At 47.7% G+C, this 16,741-nt stretch overlaps 1 protein-coding gene across 6 annotated transcripts; it reads right to left on the bottom strand.

Annotated features, from left to right (window-relative positions):
* Positions 1-169: 169 nt before the first annotated feature.
* Positions 170-16,509, bottom strand: dnajc5gb (DnaJ (Hsp40) homolog, subfamily C, member 5 gamma b). 6 transcript variants are annotated; one of them, XM_056295527.1, is made up of 6 exons: positions 16,348-16,509; positions 15,231-15,357; positions 11,765-11,978; positions 9,960-10,113; positions 6,096-6,149; positions 170-3,186 (listed from the first exon to the last, which is right to left on the bottom strand). In XM_056295527.1, exons 2-6 carry the CDS (start codon positions 15,341-15,343, stop codon positions 3,080-3,082), a joined length of 642 nt encoding a protein of 213 aa, XP_056151502.1. In that variant the 5' UTR covers positions 15,344-15,357; positions 16,348-16,509; the 3' UTR covers positions 170-3,079. The 6 variants fall into 6 exon arrangements, with proteins under 6 accessions (XP_056151502.1, XP_056151504.1, XP_056151503.1 ...); XM_056295529.1 differs by having other exon boundaries at positions 15,231-15,360; positions 16,355-16,509; XM_056295528.1 differs by lacking the exon at positions 16,348-16,509 and adding an exon at positions 15,469-15,487 and having other exon boundaries at positions 15,231-15,438.
* Positions 16,510-16,741: the final 232 nt, after the last annotated feature.

Here is a 16,741-nt window from a genome sequence, read left to right as displayed (position 1 = left end):
GGCGACTTCTGAGGTAGCCCCATTTGTAGCAGTTGATCACACACACACACACACACACAAACAAGTTTGCTATGTTAATTTTTCAGTTTTACTTTGGATTGAAAAGAATTGGGAGCTTCACACGGACTACACCTTGCACCGGTTGAATTCACTGATACCATCACAGCCGTTTAACTGAAAAGAAACCACCTTTATTTTACATTAGCCATCATATTTACACCTTGCTCTGAGGCCTGTTGGAAAGTAAAAACCTAAATGGATGATTTGCATTTTACTGTAGACTGAGCTAAGACACATATTTGGGTCAAACAAGTGTTTGCAAATAACTTGTTGTTTGAACCTGCTGGGCATCTCAGGTGGGTGGTGTTAATCTAGCAAGACGACTAGTAAAACAAAAGATTATCCAATTCTGTGCAAATACCGTTTGTATAAAGGTGGGCATTTGGAAGGTGGCCCACTGAAGATGGAAATAAATATCTCTGGACACAGTATATAGAGAGAAAAAAATAAAATCTCATGATTCAAACCACCACAGCTAAAGAACCTGTCTTAATACACGCTGAACAGATACAACTTGCAAATCAAAAATATATACACATATATCTCTGAATGTACACAAAAACAATCAATTCCTATTTTTATCTTCTTTTTTTTTAATATAAATTTATTTCTGATTTTCCCCCCAATTTAGTGGCCAGTCGATCCCTATTTTAATTCAAACACCCACCCTCGTGCTGTACGCGTTCGCCAACCGCATCTCTCCGGCCTGCAGTCTCGAAGGAGTCGCCTTGTCACGAAAGTGGCGAGGCGACTCCGGGCCGAACCACTGCTTTCTCCGACACACCCAGAGACGCATTCATGTGACCAACACAAGCCGACTCCAACCCCCTCCCGAAGACAGCGTTGCCAATTATTGCTGCTTCATCGAGTCCGGCCATAGTCGGATCTGACGAGACCGGGGCGCGAACCCCGGTCCCCAGTGGGCAACTGCATCGACACAAAGCCGATGCTTAGACCGCTACACCACCGCGGACCCTCTTTATCGTAATGTTACAGGGCTGAGCCACAGTTAGAGCCGATAAAGCCTCTCCGACACCACGCAGACGACACTCCGCTGCTCCTCACACACTGAACGCCAAATACCTTTAACAAGTACGGAGACGCGACACCAGACATTTACCCCACAGCTAAACCAAGCTTTCTGCACCTTCACACCAACAGAGGTGATTTGTCAGTTTGGCTTTCGTGTAAAAAAAACAACGACTTTAAGTGTTTTGGATTAAAGACTAGATATGTTAGCAGGCTACACAGGTAGGACGTCTACAGCAACGCGGTGCCCTTATAATCTCAACAGTTGATGAAGAGAAGTCAAATGTTAAAAAGTAAACGTAGACAGATACCAGCATTATGAGATAAGAGAAAAAATAAAACAGGATTTGATTTTCTGAAGCTCTAAAAGTAAAGACCCGGGCTGAGATGATATGGGTGACGGCGTGCACGACAGAACGCTACTCCCTGGTTGTTTCCTCCTTTCCTCTGCGTTTCTCTGAACGAGCCCCACTCAGGCTCCGTGTGGGTGAAAAAGGGGCGACTGATCATGTTGTATTGTGTAAATTGCGTGAACACAACATCCATTGCACGTTGTCCGTCTCGGGAGAGAGCTCCCTCCTCTGGTGCTCCCCCTGAGGTTTCTTCCTATTTTTCCTCCCTGTTAAAGTTTTTTTTTTAGGGAGTTGTTCCTTATCTGATGAGAGGGTCTCGGGACAGGATGTTGTGTTGCTGTAAAGCCCCCTGAGGCAAACTTGTAATTTGTGATATTGGGCTGTACAAATAAAATGGACTTGACTTGACTTTCTGACCACAAAGTGTCCATGTGCTGCTGGTGTGCCGCTGTGTTCAGGATACACTCCCTCTCAGACCCCGGAGGCCAAAACTTGATGTCAGACATCATGGCGGCAGTCTTTTGTCATAAACCCTCAAGGCTCAGCATTTTCGGTTTTTACCGATTTTCACAGAAAAATACCCAGATTTTTAAACCCGATTTTCACCCGGATTTTACGTTTCCACGGATCCAAAAGTTGTTCCTGTTCGTGTGAGGTTATGTAACAGTGTCCTCTTGTGGAGAAATTCGGCATGCTGGATGGCTTTGAAAAATAAAAACCGAAAACACTGAGCCTTGTAAACCCTGGAGTTTAAAGAAGATGTGTACAGAGGCTCCAAAAAGGTCTTTAGAGGGGGCGTCCCGGTGGCGTGGCGGTCTATTCCGTTGCCTACCAACACGGGGATCGCCGGTTCGAATCCCCGCATTACCCCTGGCTCGGTCGGGTGTCCCTACAGACACAACCGGCCGTGTCTGCGGGTGGGAAGCCGGATGTGGGTATGTGTCCTGGTCGCTGCACTAGCGCCTCCTCTGGTCGGTCGTTGCGCCTGATCGGGGGGGGGGGACTGGGGGGAATAGCGTGATCCTCCCACGTGTTACGTCCCCCTGGTGAAACTCCTCACTGTCAGGTGAAAAGAAGTGGCTGGTGACTCCACGTATATCAGAGGAGGCATGTGGTAGTCTGCAGCCCTGCCCCCCCCCCCCGGATCAGCAGAGGGGGTGGAGCAGCGACCGGGATGGCTCGGGAAGAGTGGGGTAATTGGCCGGGTGCAATTGGGGAGAAAAATCCAAAAAAAAAAAAAAGAGAAGTCTTTAGAGGCGCTGATATGTTTGTTCATCAAGCTTTTGTCGTTTCTCAGTCCACATTTGCCCACAGGTATGAAGTAAAAAAACAAAAAAGGAAAAGTAACAAATATGGAAGTTAAACGATAAGGAAGTGGATAAAAGCAAAGATAATCCCTCGGTAATGGGGAAAACATGGCACTATAAGAAAAAAAAAAAAAAGACAACACAGTCAAAATGCTGCCCGATCCCTGTAAACAGACGGCCACAGATGTCGGCCGTGTTCTCTATGTGCCCACTGCAGTGGGGGGGGGGGGCGGGGGGGGGCACGATCACGTTGAGGTTTGTGCTTGGAAAAACGTGAGGGAAAACCGGGCACGGTGCTGATAAAGGCTGTGAGCGGTACAGGACTCCCGCTCACTCCTCCGTGGACAGGCTGAGGCTTTGCTCGGCGGGGTCTTCGGCCGCCGCTGCCGAGGTGCCGTTGGCCGCGTGGGGCTGGCCAATGATGGGTGCATTCTCACCTGCAGGGGGCAGACAAGAGATGTGTGTTGACATGCCAGTAGAAGACAAGCGTTACCTTGAGGCCGAGCTTAATTTCAGTGGAGAAAAAAAAAAAATCATTCATTAAATCTGAATTTTTCCAAGTTAAATTGGATTTGTGAATTCGTTAGTAGGGTTATGGCGTGCAAATTCAGACACACAATGAAAACCGAGAGAACACACAAACTGATACGACGGCACGTGTGGAGTTTAGAAATGCACGGCGAACAGATTGTGCACAGAAAAGATGCAAATACAGAAGCGCTGCAAAAGAGCGACGAAATGAGGGTTTCCAGAGGACCCCTAAAGGACCCCCCCAGAAGAATTACCCCGGTGAAAAGTCTCTTCACTTCCTTTGTTCAAGTTTGTAACTTATTCTATATATTTCATAACTTGCTAGGGTGATTATGTCAGCGTACTCTTTTTTTGGGGGAGGGGCAAAAAAAATTTATCTGGCCAATCACCCCACTCTTCTGAGCCGTCCCGGTCGCTGCTCCACCCCCTCTGCCGATCCGGGGAGGGCTGCAGACTACCACATGCCTCCTCCCATACATGTGGAGTCGCCAGCCGCTTCGTTTCACCTGACAGTGAGGAGTTTCACCAGGGGGACGTAGCGCGTGGCAGGATCACGCTATTCCCCCCTCCCCCCCAAACAGGCGCCCCGACCAACCAGAGGAGGCGCTAGTGCAGCGACCAGGACACATACCCACATCCGGCTTCCCACCTGCAGACACGGCCAATTGCGTCTGTAGGGACGCCCGACCAAGCCGGAGGCAACACGGGGATTCGAACCGGCGATCTCCCGTGTTGGTAGGCAACAGAGTAGACCGCTACGCCACCCGGACGCCATGTCGGTGTACTCTTAATAAAAACACTTCTGTTGTTTTGTGGCTCACTTCCTTTGTGTTGTTTCTCCCCCGCAGTGTTCCTGTGTTCACATCATGCTTGTGCAGCATGTTCCTAAATACTACACAAGTTGTCAACCTGGTTGTTTGTTGTTGTCTCTTTCATTTTGCAGCAGATCTGAGTTTGCAGCAGATCTGAGTTTGCAGCAGATCTGAGTTTGCAGCAGATCGGAGTTTGCAGCAGATCGGAGTTTGCAGCAGATCGGGCCGTGTCGGCCCCCTTAGCTCTCCACTGTCCCTCCATGAGCCTCGTCTGCTGGTATGAACCGTTCACGTGCATCGACCGTCCGCTAAGAGGCGTCAACAGGATGAGCAAAGCGTAAGTGGTTAGAAAACAGCCTCCTCACACAGACACGGTGTCGTCTGAAACACACATCAGCTCGACGGCCAGACTCACACGTTGTTAATAAGCTGCACAAACAGAAGCGCTCAGTGATTATTTCACTTTGGTAGCAGTTCCACTTTGTAACACCTGCAGCTTCCAGAAGAGACGCGGAAATGCTTCGGCTCTGGTAAGAAACTGTCCCGCGGTCCCCCTGCGGTCCCCTGCAGTCCAGCTACGTCAGCTGTTTCTCTGTGCTACACACTGACAACTGTAAGCTGGCGTAATCGCTTCTGTAATAAGGGCCCTGGGCACACAACAAAATGTGACCAAAGTTAAAGGTGAACAATAATGATCTTCAATGTGTTATCTATATCCATCCATCCATCCATCCATCCATCCATCCATCCATCCATCCATCCATCCACTATCCAAACTGCTTATCCTGCTCTCAGGGTCGCGGGATGCTGGAGCCTATCCCAGCAGTCACTGGGCGGCAGGCGGGGCGACACCCTGGACAGGCCACCAGGCCATCACGGGGCCGACATACACACACACACACACACACACACACACCTAGGGACAATGTAGTACAGCCGATTCACCTGACCTACATGTCTTTGGACTGTGGGAGGAAACCCACACAGACACGGGGAGAACATGCAAACTCCACACAGAGGACGACCCGGGACGACCTCCAAGGTTGGACTACCCCGGGGCTCGAACCCAGGACCTTCTTGCTGTGAGGCGACCACGCTAACCACTGCACCACCGTGCTGCCTAGTTTTATATATATATATGTGTACACACACACACACACATACGCACACTGTAAGGATGAGCAGTCTTCAGTGTGTGTACGAAAAGCTCCTGAAGCTGTCAACTGGTGACGTCACTAGTGGAGAACACATGAAAATCTACTTCCTGGTTTGTTGAGAGGCTTCATTGTGTAAGAAAATATGAACAACAACAGTACATACAGCTGCACAACGCAGTATTCTCGTCCATATTTTCTTATATTTTCTGATCCATCTGTGTGTTGCCATTGGTAAAGTAGGAAGTAAGCTTTTGCATTCATGGATTCTCTGCCAGTGGCCACAGTTGACCTGTAGACACAGCTTAGGTGGCCTTCCAGAGACACACAGAAGACTGCTCAGTATCACGCCTGCTGATGACGTGTGGTCCTAAAACACACACAAGTAGGAAAACACACATCAAGTTTGAGTTCATTATTATTTCCCTTTAACTTCCTTGTTTTTTTTGTATGTGTTAAAAGTAAAATAATTGAAGATTTAAGGAAAAAAACTTAAACGCTACGGAACAATTTAGAGGCGATTCCACAGCCCCGTAGCGCCCCACAGTGGTGGTTGACCAAACAGCACCTTCTTTAAAAAAAAAAATGTGAACAAATGATTTGCCCACACTCTTCTCCAGAGACTTAACACAGGGGAGTAGGTAGGGATTTGGTGTCTTGCTCCAGGGCACTTTGTTGGGAGTTGAACCCGAGACCTAGTCATTACAGGACGGTCTCTGGATGCGTTAGGACACCCTGCAGAGAAACTCTACCAAAGTGAAAAAAACGACTCCTTTAGTCCTGGCGGTTGCGCGGAGCCACAGAGAAGAGCCCGCATTCAGAGCAACGAGTTCGAGCACCAAACGTCACCTGGACAGTCTGCAGGACTGCTTGGACCTGGCTGAACATTTACTACAGTGTCCCCTGTTGTTAGATGAGAGGGAAAAAACACAAAACTCAGTGGAACTTCCTGTACATGAAGGTGACTTCAATGTTTTGCATCAAAATACAAATTCAATTTGACGAGTAAGGCATCGTTCACCCCTCGACCTCCACTGAGTTTTGAGACCGATTCAGCCTCAGTCCCACTCAATACACAGCCAGCGGTCAACAGGGGGCTGTTTCTGGGTCACCTGCAGTGAAATGGGATTGTTCTTTGGACTGTTGGGTTCGCCACAAGAAATGAACCAGTGTTGTACACTTTATTTTGATTTAAAAAAAAAAACAACTTTATTGCCTGAAGTGAAGGAGTTGAAGTATCTCGGGGTCTTGTTCACGAGTGAGGGTAGGATGGAGCGGGAGATTGACAGGTGGATCGGTGCAGCATCAGCAGTAATGCAAACGTTGTACCGGACCGTCGTGGTGAAGAGGGAGCTGAGCCGGAAGACAAAGCTCTCAATTTACCAGTCAGTCTTCGTTCCAACCCTCACCTATGGTCATAACCTTTGGGTAGTGACCGAAAGGGTGAGATTGCGGATACAAGCGGCTGAAATGAGTTTCCTCCGTAGGGTGTCTGGGCTCAGCCTTAGAGATAGGGTGAGGAGCTCGGACATCCGGAGGGAGCTCGGAGTAGAGCCGCTGCTCCTTCGCATCGAAAGGAGCCAGTTGAGGTTGTTCGGGCATCTGATTAGGATGCCTCCTGGGCGCCTCCCTTTGGAGGTTTACCGGGCACGGCCAACTGGGAGGAGACCCCGGGGTAGACCCAGAATTTGCTGGAGGGACTACATGTCCAATCTGGCCTGGGAATGCCTTGGGATCCCCCAGGAGGAGCTGGAGGGCGTTGCTGGGGAGAGGGACGTCTGGAGGGCCCTACTTAGCTTGCTGCCACCGCGACCCGACCCCGGAGAAGCAGCTGATGATGAATGAATGAATGAATACTTTATTGATCCCCGTGGGGAAATTCAGCTCTGCATTTAACCCATCCTAGTTGTGTAGTTAGGAGCAGTGGGCAGCTGCCGTGCAGCACCCGGGGACCAACTCCAGTTCATCTTGCCATGCCTCGGTCAGGAGCACAGACGGGAGTATTAACTCTAATATGCATGTCTTTTTGATGGTGGGGGACACCGGAGCACCCGGAGAAAACCCACCGCAGACACGGGGCAAAGATGCAAACTCCACACAGAGGACGGCCTGGGATGACCCCCAAGGTTGGACAACCCCGGGGTTCGAACCCAGGACCTTCTTGCTGTGAGGCGACAGTGGTAACCACCGGGCCACCGTGCCGCCAAAGTCGCTGCTATTTGTCAATATTCTGTCTCTGTCGTCATAAAGACTGAAGCCATCAAGTTGCTCCTCTATTTTTGTTTACTCCCAGTGCAGGTGTCACAAACTCTGCTCTCTCATTGGCCGCTGCTCGAAACTCCCGCCCCGAAAGTCGACAGCAGTCAACTTTTTGGAGTGAGGAGATGGTGGCGTACATCTGGACCAGCCTCCACCCCTCTCCGCTCTTCTCCACTGGCAGTGTATTGAATCTCCCCACTTTGCCAATACCTGTGTAAACTGGACATTAGGCAGCCATACAGGGTCAGAGTGGAAAACACCACCTTATACATTTCTATTTCTTCTGTTTTGTTGTTGTGAATGTCGTGTAAAATGTCTATGGGTACTTAGAGAAGTGTGATGTATTATTATTATTATTATTATTATTATTATTATTATCATCATTAAGTAAGAGGTAGGAGAAGTAACTTCAGTGGTTAGTGAGATCAAGAAACTACATTGTGTGTGTCCACCTTTTTAATAATTTACTTCTGATTTTTCCCCTTTTCTCCCAATTCAGTGGCCAATTGCTCCCTATTCTAGTTCAAACACCCACCCTCATACTGCGTGCGTTCGCCAACTGCATCTCTCCGGCCGGCGGTCTCGAAGGAGATGCCTCGCCACTTCTGTGACAAGGCGAATCCAGGCCGAACCACTGCTTTTTCCGACACACACAGAGACGCATTCATGTGACGAACACAAGCCGACCCCCCCCCCCCCCGAAGACAGCGCTGCCAATTATTGCTGCTTCATTGCCCAGTGGGCAACTGCATTGACACAAAGCCGATGCTTAGACCGCTACACCATCGCGGACCCCGTGTGTGTCCACCTTAAATGAAAACTTCACTGATGTTTTTGTGTATGTGTAATCAGTACTGACGGATAATATAGTGGATTAAACTAATAAAGTCCTCACTGTGTGCTGTACTGACATAGAAATCCGAGTTGTCCTGCTCACAGAGTCTTTCCCACAGCGCCTACACGTACCAGAATGCATCCCTGCACACTAGCTTCTGTGTCACTGTGGACATCCATCCATTATCCAAACCGTCATGGGGATGCTGGAGCCTATCCCAGCAGTCACTAGACAGCAGGTGGGGGGACACCCTGGACAGGCTGCCAGGCCATCCCGCACACGCACACACACCTAGGGACAATTTAGTATGGCCGATTCACCTGACCTACATGTCTTTGGACTGTGGGAGGAAACCGGGGCACCCGGAGGAAACCCACGCAGACACGGGGAGAACATGCAAACTCCACACAGAGGACGACCTGGGACGACCCCCGAGGTTGGACTACCCCGGGGCTCGAGCCCAGGACCTTCTTGCTGTGAATTGACCCCGCTAACCACTGCCCCACCGTGCCGCCTAACTATGTAAACCAATGATGTGTGTCTGATAAGGTTTTACCACAAAAAAGTATAGCCTAATTACCACATGAAACTCCTTAATATCACTTCTCCTCTTTCTCCTCTCTTAAAAATTTGGACTCTATGAATGAGCAAATATATTTCATTTCAAAAGTTCAACTGCTGGACAAAAGATGTCCTCTACAGTGACACAGAAACACCCTCTGTGCCGATGCTGTGTGACATCATTTCCATTGTTGGAAACGCAGCTTAGCCCAGAAATATTTTTTGAATGCCGTCTTTATTAGAGTAGATTATAGAACGTGAAACCCGAGCTAAACTACTCTGTAGTTTTTCTGTTTCCTAACTGACATCACATTGATGTCACTTAGCAGATAGAAACTAAAACAGTTGCACTGCCGGTCCAGAGACGCGGAAATGACCAGCAGACAGACAGAGACACGGCTGAGAACCAGCGACTGTGTCTTTCATGGCAATTAAATTGATGCCGGTGTAAATCACAACTGATGACTGGTTTGTTGTGTCCTCTGATGTATTCACTTAAGTGGTAATGTGTATGTGACCATACAATAACAATTCTATCATTTTTGATTTTGCGTGGTGCCCCCCCCCTTTCCCCCCAATTGTACTTGGCCAATTACCCCACTCTGTCCCAGTCGCTGCTCCACCCCCCTCTGCTGATCCGGGGAGGGCTGCAGACTACCACACGCCTCCTCCGATACACGTGGCGTCGCCAGCCACTTCTTTTCACCCGACAGTGAGGAGTTTCACCAGGGGGACGTAGCGCGTGGGAGGATCGCGCTATTCCCCCCAGTTCCCCCGAACAGGCGCCCCGACCGACCAGAGGAGGCGCTAGTGCAGCGACCAGAACACACACCCACATCCGGCTTCCCACCTGCAGACACGGCCAATTGTGTCTGTCGAGACGCCCGACCAAGCCGGAGGTAACACGGGGGATTCGAACTGGCGATCCCCGTGTTGGTAGGCAACGGAATAGACCGCCACGCCACCCGGACGCCCCTTTGTGTGGTGTTTTGCCAGGTGGATCCCCCGATCTGTCCTTGTAAGTGCCTGTTAAGAAAAAAAAAATGTAACTGTCTGACCTTCGTCCTGCTCTGATCGGATCTGTTCCTCCAGGTCTTCGGGGTTCATGTAGACGAACTCCTCGCCTTCGGTGGCTTTACAGCGGCCACAGCAGAAACAGCAGCAGCAGAAACAGCAGCAGCAGGTGAAGATGCTACAGCACACCACCAGCGCCTGAGAAACACAACAAGGACAGACAGTGAGGGAAATGTGCTCCTCTAGCCGAGAGAAATGACGGCTACTGCTACAGGATACGGACTCAAAGCTGACAATTCAACCTGGGCGCGACACTTTCAAAGGATTGGAGGAGAGTCTTTGTTTTTTCTTTTTTACTACCTTATTAATCCCAGTGGGGAAATTCTTTCTCTGCATTAACCAATCCTAGCTGTGTAGCTAGGAGCAGTGGGCAGCCACCGTGCAGCGCCGGGGGGACCAACTCCAGTTGGTCTTACCATGCCTTGCTCAGGGGCACAGACAGGAGTATTAACCCTAACACGCATGTCTTTTTTGATGGTGGGGGAAACCGGAGCACCCGGAGAAAACCCACTGCAGACACGGGGAGAAACAGAGGATGACCTGGGATGACCCCCAAGGTTGGACAACCCCGGGGTTCGAACTCAGGACCTTCTTGCTGTGAGGCGACACCGCTAACCACCGCGCCACCGTGCCGCCCATTGGAGCAATTGGAGGAGAGTCTGGCTCATACTTGACAACAACACTTTTAGAGAAGGGATTTTCTATATCTTAGGTTAGTTTTAATTTTGTCTTAAATAATATCTGCAGTCTTTTTAGACTTAAGTCTGGTTGGGACAGATTGATAAAATCAAATATCGCAGCATCTTTGACTGAATACCTGGATATTGATAATGCGGTGATATTTAGTGGATGACTGTTGGTGCTTTCATAAGATATTTACACAGCAGTAAATACTGATAAATGATCATTAGTAATGTGGATATGATGACCAAGCAGGTAGACATTCATAATTCATTTCATTAAAACAGTGGAATAAGTTCAGAAAATGGTCTCACTTTACTGTGATGCAGCCTTTAAGACCAGGAAATGACATTTAAGTTCCATCACCATATTACCACAACCACAATCCCACAACACATCTAGTCTCACATCACCATGTATATCCATGTTATATCCACATGCTGACCACATCTAGACTGAAGACACTTTATACAAACTCCCACCGTTCCACAAGTTCACAGAAAAGTAATAATAAAACACAGAACATGAATTTCTCAAAGTTAAACTCTTTCTTTTTTTGGGGGGGGGGGGTTCCCGGGGGGGTTCCCCGTTCCCCTCCCCCCTTTTCTCCCCAATTGTATCCAGCCAATTACCCCACTCTTTCGAGCTGTCCCGATCTCCACTCCACCCCCTCTGCCGATCCGGGCAGGGCTGCAGACTACCACATACCTCCTCCGATACATGTGGAGTCACCAGCCGCATCTTTTCACCTGACAGTGAGGAGTTTCCCCAGGGGGACATAGCGCGTGGGAGGATCACGCTATTCTACCCCCAGTTCCCCCTCCCCCCTGAACAAGCGCCCCGACCGACCAGAGGAGGCGCTAGTGCAGCAACCAGGACACATCCCCGCATCCGGCTTCCCACCCGCAGACACGGCCAATTGTGTCTGTAGGGACGCCCGACCAAGCCGGAGGTAACACGGGGATTCGAACCAGCGATCCCTGTGATGGTAGGCAACAGAACAGACCGCCACGCCACCCAGACGCCTCAAAGTTAAACTCTCTGTCTTGACTCAAACTTCACCTCCAACAGTTTCTGCCATGACTTTGCATTGCATTATGCCTCTCACCTTGAACCAGCACTTGGACATCAGGAAGTAGTATTTGACGCTCTCGTCCCCGAACTGCTCGGCCACGTAGAGGCCCATGGAGCCGTACTCGTCATAGATCTTCCTCTTGTTCTCATCACTGAGGATGGCGTTGGCGTTGTTGATCTCTTTGAACTTTTCAGCAGATTCCTGATTATCCGGATTCTTATCGGGGTGATACCTCAAGGCCAGTTTCCTGTCAACAAAGGAGTGAGGGTTTCTGGGAGTTGTAGTAGGAGGTGAAATGAACTTAAACATCCACAGATATGAAAACACTATTTTGATTGATGTACAGGTTTAGTATAATGGGCACGATGTTGTTGTCATCAGCCAGGGTACATTATATATAAATACTATTTATGTAATTTACATATTCATTGCCTCTAGGTCATTTTTAAGGGAGAAGGGATGTTTTGTTCTATTTATTCTAATTTTTCAGCAAGGGGGAGCTCTTTGTATTGTTAACAATATCAACAACCTATATGATTTCATATCAGTTGACTGCTGCATTTACAGTAAGTCATTGTGAAGGGAAATATTCTCCCCATTACCAAAATATAAAGACACGTAGTGGTAGACCTTCACTTGTGTCCGAGGGGCAATTGGTTCTGCGGCAGTAGCAATAAAAAAACAACACACAAAATAACAGCCACACATACATTAAAAAAAAAGGGGGGGGGGGAAACACGTATAAATACAGACGTAAAGGGGAACACATGAAGTACAAAAGTTACAATCTACTACCACTACTACTACTAATATTACTACTACTTCCGGCTGCTCCCATTAGGGGTCGCCACAGCGGATCATCCGTTTCCATCTCTTCCTGTCCTCTGCATCTTCCTCTGTCACACCAGCCACCTGCATGTCCTCCCTCACCACATCCATAAACCTCCTCTTTGGCCTTCCTCTTCTCCTCTTCCCTGGCAGCTCCATATTCAGCATCCTTCTCCCAGTATACCCAGCATCTCTCCTCCACACATGTCCAAACCATCTCAATCTTGCCTCTCTTGCTTTGTCTCCAAACCGTCCAACCTGAGCTGTCCCTCTAATATACTCGTTCCTAATCCTGTCCTTCTTCATCACTCCCAATGAAAATCTTAGCATCTTCGACTCTGCCACCTCCAGCTCCACCTCCTGTCTTTTCATCAGTGCCACTGTCTCCAAACCATATAACATAGCTGGTCTCACTACCATCTTGTAAACCTTCCCTTTCACTCTTGCTGGTACCCTTCTGTCACAAATCACTGCTGACGCTCTTCTCCACCCACTCCACCCTGCCTGCTCTCTCTTCTTCACCTCTCTTCCGCACTCCCCGTTGCTTTGAACAGCTGACCCCACGTATTTAAACTCATCCACCTTCGTCACCTCTACTCCTTGCATCCTCACCATTCCACTGTACGTACTAAAGTTACAATATTGGTGAAAAAAGAAGGGAGAAACAGGCATGGATGAGACGTGCTGATGCTAGCTGCACTTTACTGAGTTGGGCGGTGAAACGGCAGAGGGTATGACAGAGAATTTATATCTGTTAATTTTGGCTGACGGTTGCCTGAGGGGGGAATCAGAGGGCAGGAACTTGAAATCCCAAGTGCAGTAATGTCAGATACAATGGATTCTGGTTTCTTTAACAACTGTTTGTTTGTTGTGCTGAGTGCCAATAATTCTGACACTGACTTTGGTCAATCCCCCTTGTTAATGGGTTTTTCTGTTTAAGGCTATGAGATGCATACCAGCAGATAAAAGAAAAATTGAAAACTGACTCAATAAAAGATTTCCAAAACAATGTCATCAGGGATCTGTCAACCTGGAACTTGGCTAGCTTCCTCATACAAAAAAGACACCGCTGGCTTTTCTTACTCAGCATATCTGCATTCCTATCAAAGGTCATCTTATTGTCAATTATATAATGCCCAAATACTTTCAAGGCTCACCAATTTCAACATCTTGTCCGTTAACGATAGTGTTTGCAGGAGTTGAGCTATGACGTCTGGAATCAATGCACGCGTCTTTGGTTTTTGTCACATTCAGTTCTAAAAAGTCTTCTTTACACCAGTTCAAATCATAGTTTAAAGCAGGACCACGAGACATTTCAGCCTCGTTCAGCTGGCTCACTATAACGGCATCGCCTGCAAATTTCACAATGTGTTGTTTGTCAAACTCACTACGACAGTCATTGGAGTACATCATATATCAGAGAGGAGAGAGGACGCACTTTTGTGCCGGCAATGCTTTGTGTCAGTTAAAATGCATTAACCTGCATTAAGTAGAAAATATGTCCAAAGTATTACAAAGAACTGCCAGTACTCTCACTTTGCCTCTGACACTGTCCTTCAAACAGACTACTGCACATTTGTATAGTATTTGCACATTTGTACATAGGTGTTTATCGGCGTATACCTTCTGTATACTCTCCGGATTTATATCTTTTTACATTTTATTTTATTTCTATTTACTTGTTGTTCTACCTCTGTTTTGGACAGCTTCGGAGTTTGCCGAAAAACCAATACATTGCTACTTGAAGTATGTGCCTTTGAATCTTGAATCAAAAACTACTTGCTGTTACACTAACTAGTTCCTACATTTGAAAATAATTGTTCAAAGTAGCTTTGCATTTTTTGTGCAAAGACTCTGCCTGTATGTATATGCAACGCAACACGTGGCTATAATTCTTATTATTGTACACTTTCTTCTGATTTTGATGCCTTGAATAAGCTGGGGTACACGTCTTTATGATCGTTTATCATCTTTCATGGGAATGAAAGGAAGTAATTGAGATGGGGATGAAATTCAGATACTGTCATATCTGGATTTCACACACAGTCACACAGTTTTGTTGTCCAAGTTAACATTAACAAGAATCTGAGTTGAATTTCTCACTAAATGAGGTCTTGAAATATTTGATGTGAAATCTAGTTTTGTTCGATATTATGCTTTACAATACCGAAAACTTGCAAATGTGAGCAGATATTGTGTTATATATCAATCTTCTTCTTCTTTCAGCTTGTTCCCCATTCCTCAGGGGTCACCACAGCAGATTGTACAGTTTTCATCGGTATCCTGTTAGGGCACAGAACCAATGGCAGCCGTTGCTAACCCGGGCCTCAGCCAATCTCGTATGGAGCCTCGACTGATCCGGTATGGTCTTGTCAATCCACGTAAGCATTTGGCAAAATCTTATACCGGATGTCCTTCCTGACACAACCACTAACCCCACTAACCCTGTGGACAGGGGCACAGGTAAAGCGCTGGATGCCATCCCAGTATTCATGGACTAGTGCCCATGCCTGTTGCTATTATACCAACAACACATAAAATTCCCTATGATTATTATATTTTCCATATCGTCCAGCACTACTGTGTGCCTTGGTAAGTAAAAAAAAAAAGATTTAAAAAATGCATTAACTTGATTTTTATTTTTGAATAAATAATAATAAAAAAAACGTACCTGTAGGCTTTTTTAATTTCATCAGGAGACACTCCTTTCTCCAAACCTAAAATCTTGTACAGACTGTCTCCTGCCGTGGACATCTTACGCTGAGGTCTGGTCGGTTCCTCCATGTTTTAGAGGATTTCTGTGGCAATAAAACACAGCAATGTAATCAATCTCCTCAGAGGCACATCACCTTAAGACAATCTCCTCAGAGACACATCACCTTAAGACAATCTCCTCAGAGACACATCACCTTAAGACAACCTCCTCGGAGACACATCACCTTAAGACAATCTCCTCGGAGGCACATCACCTTAAGACAATCTCCTCAGAGACACATCACCTTAAGACAATCTCCTCGGAGACACATCACCTTAAGACAATCTCCTCAGAGGCACATCACCTTAAGACAATCTCCTCAGAGACACATCACCTTAAGACAATCTCCTCAGAGACACATCACCTTAAGACAATCTCCTCGGAGACACATCACCTTAAGACAATCTCCTCAGAGGCACATCACCTTAAGACAATCTCCTCAGAGACACATCACCTTAAGACAATCACGACCAAGGAGATGGAACAAGTGGGCGAGAATCGGACAGACAGGAAGAAACACGAGTTCTCTAAAATCAAATTAAGACCACTTCGTCCGTTGTCCTACAAGAGACTCATTAAAAGCGTCACATCATTTAAGGGGAGTGTCTCTGCTCGTTACACGTTATCAATCTACTCGTCTCCAGTGTAACTGGAATGTAACGCGTCTAAGTAACGTCGCGGGAGAAGGAAGTCCACATCTCAGAAGTGCACGTTACATTGTCAACAGACAGCTCTCAGTGTGCTCAGTAAGCCGTTTGATTTCACTTCATTTCTGAAGGCGTTAGATTCTCAGTCGAGTGTTAGATCGTCCACTCTTAACAAAGGCAAATACACGCGTTGGTCCGTTAGCTCCTTCCTCTTTCCCTAAGTCGGGGTTTTTAACCAGGGCACTTTCACCGAATGTGAGAAACCACGCGTTGCACTTTAACGTGCTCCGTAAATAAAGTCGGAGAGCTCGACGGACTGCCTAGCTTACGCCGTCACATAAGCTGGGTAAACGCGTCGCACGTCAGACGTTACATTCAGACCTTACATTCCTGGTAAAGGCGTGTAAATGAACGTATCCGGTGGCGGCTCCTCGCAGGAAGTTACAGAATCCGGAACTCGTCCGCAGGTCGTCTCATCTCCCGTCGCGCGTCTTCTAGCCGCAGCGCCGTCTCGCTGCTGAGGCACTCGGCTCGAGGGAAAAGTTGAGCAGTTTCGCTCGAACAGGAAGTTTCAAAAAGTCGGTAACAGCCGACGTCTCCGATTGGCGGGCCTCGCTGAAGGATCATGGGTAATGTAGTGCCTTATCAGCGATTCGGCAACCGAAGTGAATGGCATTTTTACTTCCGGGATCCTGTTGCGTCATCTGCAAAATCCGGTTCGCGCACCGCTGCGGTCCAAGTCCGCAGACCACTTTGCATCTCCTGTTGTGCACCGTTAGC

This window comes from Lampris incognitus, chromosome 16 (genome assembly GCF_029633865.1).
Source record: "Lampris incognitus isolate fLamInc1 chromosome 16, fLamInc1.hap2, whole genome shotgun sequence".
In the NCBI taxonomy this organism is placed as follows: domain Eukaryota; kingdom Metazoa; phylum Chordata; class Actinopteri; order Lampriformes; family Lampridae; genus Lampris; species Lampris incognitus.
The sequence above is the reverse complement of the archived record's forward strand: the minus strand, read 5'-3'. Positions and strand labels throughout refer to the sequence as shown.

What these genes read in the sequence shown, in the direction of transcription:
- dnajc5gb (XM_056295526.1), bottom strand. Translation starts at nt 15,343, where the DNA reads ATGGAGGAACCGACCAGACCTCAGCGTAAGATGTCCACGGCAGGAGAC. An exon ending in CCGATCAGAGCAGGACGAAG is followed by an intron (nt 6,150 to 9,959) that starts GTCAGACAGTTA and finishes ATCTAACAACAG; the next exon opens with GGGACACTGTAGTAAATGTT. An exon ending in CAGTCCTGCAGACTGTCCAG is followed by an intron (nt 3,187 to 6,095) that starts GTGACGTTTGGT and finishes TGCCCCCTGCAG; the next exon opens with GTGAGAATGCACCCATCATT.